General features: G+C 45.8%; 1 protein-coding gene and 1 long non-coding RNA gene across 2 annotated transcripts; one reads left to right on the top strand and one right to left on the bottom strand.

Annotated features, from left to right (window-relative positions):
• Positions 1-288: 288 nt before the first annotated feature.
• On the top strand, positions 289-3,093 carry LOC142573113 (uncharacterized). Its single transcript, XM_075682637.1, has 2 exons — positions 289-1,383; positions 2,147-3,093. Exons 1-2 carry the CDS (start codon positions 464-466, stop codon positions 2,727-2,729), a joined length of 1,503 nt encoding a protein of 500 aa, XP_075538752.1. The 5' UTR covers positions 289-463; the 3' UTR covers positions 2,730-3,093.
• Positions 2,966-5,011, bottom strand: LOC142573114 (uncharacterized). Its single transcript, XR_012826226.1, has 3 exons — positions 4,598-5,011; positions 3,364-3,511; positions 2,966-3,054 (listed from the first exon to the last, which is right to left on the bottom strand). It is a non-coding gene; the product is annotated as an uncharacterized LOC142573114 (long non-coding RNA).
• Between the last annotated feature and the right edge of the window lie 4,417 nt (positions 5,012-9,428).

Here is a 9,428-nt window from a genome sequence, read left to right as displayed (position 1 = left end):
AATCTTGTCAACATTAAAAAAATAAAGTCCCAAGGCAGGAGAACCCGCCGACAGGCTAGAAGAGAAAGCTGGGAGAAGTTTTTATCGAGTATAAACTCTTGTACAGATGAGGCCAAAGTATGGAGCAAGGTAAATGGAATCAGAGGGCGACAAACATATTCACTCCCTCTGGTAAATACACAGGGCGACACACTGCAAGATCAGGCAGACTCACTTGGGGAGCACTTTGAGCAAGTGTCGAGCTCAACGCACTATTCCCAATCCTTTCTTATACCCCTGTCACACGGGCACCCGTGAACTCCGTTGAGCATGAAACTCCCTAACGGAAATTGACGGCAATGGAGTTGCGGCCGTGCTACACGGCACAGTGCGAGCTTTCTACGGGCGCCGCACGGGGTAGGAACGGCGCTGCTGCGCTTACTTCCGCAAGCAACTGTTCACGTATACGGTCGCCGTTACAGTAATGTATGTGTATTTTTTAACGCAGTATGTAATAATATACAATCACAGCGAGAAACGTTGTGGTATGTTACCGCAAGACTTTTGTTTTCCAAGCATAGCGAAGTTGCAAGCGATGCTGGCCACACTGCGCTCTCGCTTTCGTGCGTGGGCAGCGCGGGTCACGTTGTTGGGCCTGTGCGCTTCGATTTGTGGTTCTGTGGTTGTGATTCCGCTGTATAATCGTGCGTGTCTGTGTGTTCGCGGTGAGCTCAACTGCTTCAAGATGAGTGACGAAACTGAAGACGTAAAAAAGAAGGTCGCCCTCGCCATCGCCACAATAACCGGCATTGAAGTGGACATTGAAATCTCGGCAGCGAAAGTGCGTACCATCAAGCACCAAATAATTGCGAACAACAGCATGCTGACTGGGTTGGCATCGTCATCAAACCGCGCTCCGAGGGAAGTGTGGGCCTATGCTCGGCATGGGCGTTGGTTTGAAAACACATTGCCAAACCTTGGGGACCAGAATTTCCGGCAGTCTTTTCGTGTGTCGCCAACCACATTCAAATATTTAGTCGACGTTTGCCGGCCCACGATGGAACGTCAGACGACGAACATGCGCGCAGCCGTTCCACTGGACAAGAGGGTCGCCGTAGGCCTCTATAAGTTTTGTTCGTCTGCCGAGGACAGAACAATCGCTCACTTGTTTGATATTGGCAGATCGACGGTGAATATAATTTATCGTGAATTCTGCGAAACTGTAGTGGCAACGCTGGAAGCAGAGTGGGTGCGGATGCTCAATGAAAATGACATGCGGGAGCACATCAAGCATTTCCATGCTTCTACCGGGTTCCCTCAAGGTGTGGGCGCTCTGGACGGTTGCCACTTTCCAGTTTCTCCGCCAAAGGAACACGCCAGCGACTATTATAACTACAAAGGCTGGTAAGTGCAGGAATGAAGGGCGAGCGTTGCCTTAAATAGGGCAGCTATAGGCGATTGATTGAAATTTGACTGAATATTTCTTAATTATTATTAGTAGTTCTTCGAAAACTAGGCAGCTTTTTTTCTACTGGCACACCGCACTACATCACAATGTGACGCTGCTGTAATGAGTTAATATGCAGGTTATGACACTAGTGTTTTCATCAAGTGTAAGCTAAATGCATTGTTGTAACCAGGCGTCCTGGATGGCCTAAAAGTGATGAAACTTTACTAAATATAATTCGCGTAAAAATAGAGAAAGAAAATTTACGGTGCCTACAATCAGCATGCAAATGTACTTCCCTGTTTACAAGTGCTGTTTATTATGTAGTATGGAGCATACAGCATTCCAAACTTTGCTGTCATGAACTGCCCTTGTACACCAGTTTATCTGACTATCAAGATGGGTTGAGTGCCTGACAATGACGAGATTTTTACCTAACATTGTCCTCAAAGAAATGAAACAGCTGATATGTACGATGCGAGAGCTCCTAAAATGTTTCGCTTTATTTAGGTTACGTTGCATATACCCCACATGTTCATTATAACTGCATGTACTCAGTGTACTTCAGTGTTCTCCTAAAAATGAATTATTACTTTCTCTCTGATGCTGTTGCTTCATTCCCTGCAAGGTATTTTTGCCATGTGTGCTTACAGCAAAAAACTATGTAGTTCCTTTGTTCTGGACTTTACCTTTGACAGTAATATTGTTTTTTTTTTCTAGGCACAGCGTGATACCGCTTGCACTGGTGGACCACCACTACATGTTCCGCTACATAAACGTCGGATCACCGGGAAGATGCCACGATGCGCATGTGTACCACCAGTCAAGCCTGTCTCGCGTTGTTGCAGGGCCCACATTCAGACAGCCAACTAGCCTGATAAGCGGTGTTGCTGTGCCCCCCCTGATACTTTGTGATCAGGCATTTCCCCTCACGCCAAACCTTATTAAGCCATTTGCGAGCACAAGCACTTCTATAGAGCAAAAGGTTTTCAACTATGAGCTTTCCAAATCTCGCAGAATAGTAGAGAATGCATTTGGACGGCTTAAAGCTCGTTTCAGGTTTATAATGAAGAGAATGGAATGTGACATCAGCAATGTGCCAATTATAATAAGGGCATGCTGTGTACTGCATAATATTTGCGAACACTTTGGTGATTCTATATCGCAGCAGTGGATCAGTGAGGCACAGCAGTACAACACAATATTTCAGCAGCCAACACACACTACGGATGCACTCATTTCAACTGGAAAAAACATTCGAGCTGCAGTTGCCATGCACTTTCACCAACAGATGGCCCAATAGCCAAGACACAAAGTTGAAAAGTGCGATTGGTAGACCTTTATTTATTAAAATATTGGGACAGCAGGTCCACCAGCTTTTCTTGGGCATTCACTTGTCTTTCCTTCAAAGCTTGATCAGCTTTCGTAGCTTGTTCTAGCGTAGCTATAAGTTTATTCTGCTGTGCCAGCAAGCTGTTTTTGAAGCTTTCTGAAGAACTCTCTCTCTTCCTTTTTTGTGGGCGGCGCTGTTGCTTATGTCTGTTCTCTTTGGTATCACTTGGGTTGTCTTCAAAATCGACTACTTCGTCCGCAGAAGTACTCTCACTCGACTCCATGCTGGAAATGATCTGGAATGAATAAAAAGGATTTGTTGTTTATGCCACCTACACATCAATTGACTGTTTTCAGCCATATATATTTACACACGAGTGCGAAGCCAGAATGGTCATCTGCCACACAAAACAATCTGCTGGTGAATATGACGAGTAGCTTAGGTATTATGTGTATTATGCCGAGGTATTCCAGTTTCCTTAGTTATTTAGTTAATTTTTTTCTGTGGAAAGTAATTTGGGTACTCATAAAAATAAGGCAAATCTACAGTTCAGGCTTATTTCCTACAAGCATGTTAAAGTATCACGTATGTTTGCACTTCTTACCATTTCGACAGTTTCATCCGGAGAGCAGGGGCTCTCCTGAATGAGGGAGCGATCATTTGCTGGCAAGGCACCCAATATTCTGTGTATTTCGGAAAAGAACGGCCAGGGAGACGGGGAGGATCCTGTTGTCCTTTCCCGCGACTCTTTCCTGGAAGCACAGAAAGCGATGATAATTTAAAAAAAAACTAAGTACCAGGCAAATAGTAGAAGCTAAACAAGTTTTCAAATGCTTGCTGTATGCCGTGACAGGCGGATATGGACCGTACATGCAACATTACTTGCTCATTTCATATGCTTGTTTACAATTACTTCGTGATTATTTTGGTTTTTTTAGAAACGGGGACTCAACATTTGGGTACCTAAACTGCATTGGGCTCGCAGCCCTCAAACGAGGAGACGAAGAGCTCACAATTGGGGTGACAACAGTAATGTTGGGTTATATTCTGGCTTGCTACTATGATGATGAAAACTGCTTAACAGGACGAAAAACATGACGTGCCCAAATTCAACGAAAGGGTGGTGTGTGAAAGATGTATTAAAAGATGTACTGCTTCATTTTGGTAAAGCTTAACGATGAAATTTAGCTGAGTGCCTTTGAAGGAATCACATAAACCAGCTGTGATTATTAAGCATGCTGACGTGCCAGATTTGTTGATTCCGCCCAGGAACTTCCTGAAGAATTATGCAGAAATGTAATGCAGTACCTGTCTCAGTCGTTCTATTTTGTATATGATATGGTTTTCTCCAGGTGCACGAAGCAAAGAATGCTTTTCGTTTAAAGGAAACTAAGCACAAACAGTGAGATCTTGTTTTAAGCCGTTTGTTAAAGCTTTGTCACCAGGGTGGGCCACCTTTATTCTGTTTTCAGACTTCACTACAGGTTTCGGCGTAGCTAAACCGGTGCGCCTCGTCACTTCAGCGCTGTTACATCGCCGGCATTGCAGCACACTTCGTCAAAAAGAAGCTCTTCGTATTGTCAGTTCAGTCGATCAGCACTCGGTCACTTATGCACGCCGTGCAGGCGCAGACACGGCGACTTCACCACAACGGCCGCCAATGCAGCCTGCGTTCGCTCTGACTCGGCTGTCACGCGAGAGATGCACTGTGCAGGAAGCCCTGCCTTAACTGATTATTGCTATGCATCTGCGCAGGCAGGTACTACGTTCCGAGTGCCGCGAACCTAGGACTTTCCTGCATCCCTATTCTCGTTCTCTGCTTAGTGCACGTTGCTTACCTGTATCTCTGGGTCAGGTTGTCGATCTTCGTCTGCACCTGCCGACGAGTTCTGGCGATGCCGCTCTGCGCAAGAGCTCCGACAATGGCGTCGTTAACTTTGGCGTTGTGCTTTTCGCCTCGGAGTTGCGGCAAGTGATCCTCTCAAAGGCGGATTAAAGCCCAAGTCTCCGCCTCCGTCCACGTTGACCGTGGCTGCGGAGTGCTGCAGCTGCGCTCCCCTGATGCCGATGCGAGCGAGGAGGACGATAATGCGCCAGGATCGCTCATGGTGCGGGTCGCCCGGAGAATTTACCCGTACGGCTTGAAGACGCGCGGCTCACGTGCGTACAAAAACAAACAAAATGGCGGAACGACGTTTCCCGATGCGGCGTCTGGCGGCGTGGCGAAGTATTGGTGTAGAGAGTACAGGCGCTAATGCCCGTAAAAACAAATTAACACTTCCATTATGTGGCATATATCCCAAGGCAAAAGGAAATAATAAGAGAAAATTTGTAAATGAACCAGTTACGACGATTTTACTAGCGTGGTTTTCTGCGGAACTGTAGCTACCTGGGAACGAGAGTACTCCATCCAACCGTAATGGTCATTGCCGATCTCCCTTCGCCCGAAATCTCCATTTAACGTCCTTGGCGCAAGGGAGACCGTGTGACACGGAGCGCAACTCCATTGGCGTAAAGACGAAGTAGTTCAATGGAGTTCGCGGGTGCCCGTGTGACAGGGGTATTAAACATAAAGAAGTAGTAGAGCGTAAGCCAATCATACGAAAGTCCAGGCAGAATGAACCGTATAACCGGCCTTTCGGTATTGCCGAGTTGAGAGCTGCCTTGAACACATGTAAAAGCACTGCACCGGGACCTAACAGTCATGTATGACATGATCAGAAACATACATACTGACGCGCAAGTTACACTTCTTACACTTTTCAATAATATTTGGGCTTCAGGATACCTCCCATCCACATGGAAAGAAGCGATTGTAGTTCCTGTTCTGAAGCAGGGAAAAGAACTTTCCTTGGCATCAAGTTATCGTCCAATAGCACTAACAAATTGTATGTGTAAGATTTTCAAAAAAATGATAAGTCGCAGACTTATACATTTCCTTGAGCTCAACTTTTATGCTCGATCCTTATCAGTGTGGATTCAGAGAAGGGCGGTCGACAACCGATCATCTGGTGCGCATTGAAGGAAATATCCGCGATGCATTTGTACATGGGCAGTATTTCCTATCGGTATTCCTTGACATGGAAAAAGCGTATGACACGGCATGGCGTTAAGGGGTCTTGCGAGACCTGTCGGAGATGGGCATCCGTGGAAATATGCTGAACATAATTGAAAGCTATTTGTCGGATCGTAGCTTCCGCGTGAAAATCGGCAACGTATTGTCGCGACCTTTTATACAGGAAACAGGTGTACACCAGGGAGGAGTACTCAGTTGCACTCTCTTTATCGTTAAAATGAACACACTTCGTCCTTCACTGCCAGCGGCCATTTTTTATTCCGTCTACGTAGATGATATACAGATAGGTTTCAAACCTTGCAACCTTACTGTGTGTGAAGGACAGGTACAGCAGGGCCTAAACAAGGTGTCCAAGTGGGCAGACCAAAATGGATTTAAAATCAACCCGCACAAAAGCTCTGGTGTTCTCTTCACAAGAAAGAGAGGCCTGGTACCTGATCCCTGTGTAGACCTGGGTGGACAACAAATTCCCTTCAAGAAAGAGCACAAATTTCTAGGTGTTATTCTCGTCTCCAGGCTCACTTTCATTTCACACATAAAATATCTTAAAGAAAAATGTCTAAAAACGATGAGCTTACCTAAAGTTCTATCCCACACTACATGGGGTAGCGACAGGAGGTGTCTGTTGAATCTCTACAGAAGCCTAGTTACGGTTAGATTATGGTGCCGTGGTATATCACTCTGCTGCACCGAGTGCGCTAAAAATGTTAGACCCCGTTCATCATCTAGGTATCCGCCTGGCCACTGGCGCATTTAGAACAAGCCCGGTGGAAAGTCTATATGCAGAGTCAGACGAGTGGTCACTACATTTTCAGAGAACGTACATCAGCTTTACCTATTTTCTCAATGTGCGCTCCAGTAAAGAACATCCGTGTTTCAAAACTGTTAACGACATAACGTGTCAAACACTGTTTCATAATAAACCCTCCATGAGACTTCCTTTCTCGCTGCATGCAAGAAAACTTAGCACGGAAATGGATGTCCCTGTTCTCGAACATCGACTAATGCCTCCAACTAAGCTATTACCGCCCTGGGAGTGGCAGGTGATAGACTGTGACGTATCCTTTGTAGAGGTCACAAAACACGCACCTGACATCGAAATCGCTATGCATTTCCGCGAACTTCAATCGAAGTACAGCTGCTCTGAATACTACACAGACGCGTCTAAATCGCATGCTGGTGTATCTTATGCTGCGGTTGGTCCCTCTCTTTCTATATCTGACTTACTGAACCCGCAAACAAGTATCTTCACTGCAGAAGCTTCTGCAGTACTGTCTGCAGTAAGACATATATACAGAAATTAAAACTCGACAGAGCAATTGTATACACAGACTCGCTAAGCCTCGTAAAAGCGTTAATTTCATTACAAAAGCTTAAAAATCCTGTATTAATTGAACATTACTCCCTCTTATGCAGTATTTATATATCACATATACACGTAGTAATATGCTGGGTACCCGGCCATAGAGGTATCGAGGGTAATATACTGGCTGATAAAATGGCCACATCACTCACATCACTAAACACTTCTTCTGCAGCTGCTGTCCCGGTCACAGATCTGTAGCCTTTCTTGCGCAAAAAACTACGACAACACTGGCAACGCATGTGGAACGCAGAAATAAACACTAAACTTCACGTTATAAAGCCACAGCTAGGTTTTTGGCCCTCCCCAACAAAATCACGGCGAACAGATGTCTTATTCTGCCACCTCAGAATAGGGCACACATTTGGTACACACAATTTTCTGCTTACTGGAAATGAACCGCCAACCTGTGGTCGATGTCGTGAGAGGCTGACTGTCCTCCACGTCCTCTTTGAGTGTCGCAAAGCCGAACCTGAAAGAAAGAAGCATTTTCCTCTTGCATATCGTTATTGCATACCTCTTCACCCAGCTATGTTTCTTGGTAAAGAACCATTTTTCAACACCAATGCAGTCCTCAATTTTTTAAATGAGGTTGTCCTACATGTTATGAGCCCAATAAATTCGTAGCGCATCCTCTCTCCAGAGGATGCCGCTGTGATAGTTGTTTTATATAGCACGTGCCTCCAGGCCCTTGTGTCTCAAGGGCCCTAACGAGGCCATGGTGCTCTAGCTAATTTTAGAAACCTATGCATTTTTTATGTCGTATCATTATTTTACAATGCACCTTAATGCTCATAGTACACGTTATTTGTCACCGCCATAATTTTATTACACGTACATTTTATGCAGTTTACAGTGACTATATTTTAGGCCCCTTTACAGCCACGTCACATCAACTTCACAGAATTCATAACTCCACTGCGAAATCACTAACACTTGCATGGCGCTCTTTGGCCATACCTGGCCCTTGCGCCAATAAAACCCACACATTCAATTCAATTTATCTTGCTTCATATTGCGCTGTGATAACTATTACCGCCGCCCCTACCAAACATCGGGCAGAAATTTATAAAGGGAGTGAAGCGCTGCCCACCTGCTGTTGAAAGGACGCCAGACTCGTTGCTGTTGATTCCACCTTGTACAGAAAGTCGACTCGTCCGTAAAAACTACTTGTTTCCAATTTTTAACGGTCCAGCCAGCAACCTTCTGTGCAAATCCAAGCCTTTTCCTCCTCTGGGATTCGATGAGTAAGGGCTTCTTGGCAGCGACGCGGTTTTCTAGACCGGCTTCTTGAAGCCTCCTTTGAATTGTTTTGCATGATAAATGCAAGGAGAGCGCTTCCCTGATATCTCTCGCCGTGAGAAAAGGGTCTGCCACGGCGGTTGCAACTATAAGCTGGTCCTCCTCTTCTTTGGTTATTCTTCGTCTCTCTGTACGGAGGGCGTCACCGAATCTATCTCCGTCGCGGTACGCTTGAGTTATGCGGCTTACTGCCGTTCTTGTTCGTCCTGTTCGCCTACAGATTTCACGCTGGCTTATTCGTTCTATGTAAAGGCACGCGATGAATCTTCGCTCCTCAATAGGCACGCCGGCATCTCCTCAATAGCCGGCATCTTAGCGAAAGACGACGCGAACCATTTGCTACATCCTTTTATAGCTTCAGTTGCATACCCATGCCCAGTTAGGAAAAGAACGCGAATCTAGCTTCATCATCGCGCCGATATATCAGGTCAAGTTTTATTTCTGTATGTTTTTCAAAAGACAACTCGTGATTATGTGAACACATTATGCGGAAATGTCAGCTAAAAGCGGCGCCCAGACCAGCGGCCGTTCCGACTGCCGGCTGGAGCCAAGCAAGCGTGCATCGGTGATCGGTGACATCATGCTCATTTGGCACAGTCTTTTAAACGTAACCTAAGATATTATCAGCGCCATCTTATGCTTTTCGCTGTGCAACGCTAGCTATGGTCACCAGGACGAGACTGCGTTGCCGTTGCATGGGGCATCCTTGCCGTGGTGTGCAAGGATGCGTGTTTATTCTTTTTTGTTCCTGCTCCATACCATCTCCACCTCCTTAACGTGTGCGCTGGTAGTGGTAGTGACGGTTCAGCTGCCAGTCAATAGGCACTTCTACTTATTTTATTGTCGAACGCACCACCACCAGTACGCTGGATTCACCGAAGCAGTTTTCCTGCCCCAGTGACGTCCGGTGCATGTTTACATCCTAACA

The sequence above is a fragment of the Dermacentor variabilis genome, chromosome 2 (assembly GCF_050947875.1).
Source record: "Dermacentor variabilis isolate Ectoservices chromosome 2, ASM5094787v1, whole genome shotgun sequence".
In the NCBI taxonomy this organism is placed as follows: Eukaryota; Metazoa; Arthropoda; class Arachnida; order Ixodida; family Ixodidae; genus Dermacentor; species Dermacentor variabilis.
The sequence above is the reverse complement of the archived record's forward strand: the minus strand, read 5'-3'. Positions and strand labels throughout refer to the sequence as shown.

What these genes read in the sequence shown, in the direction of transcription:
- LOC142573113 (XM_075682637.1), top strand. Translation starts at nt 464, where the DNA reads ATGTATGTGTATTTTTTAACGCAGTATGTAATAATATACAATCACAGC. An exon ending in TATTATAACTACAAAGGCTG is followed by an intron (nt 1,384 to 2,146) that starts GTAAGTGCAGGA and finishes TTTTTTTTCTAG; the next exon opens with GCACAGCGTGATACCGCTTG.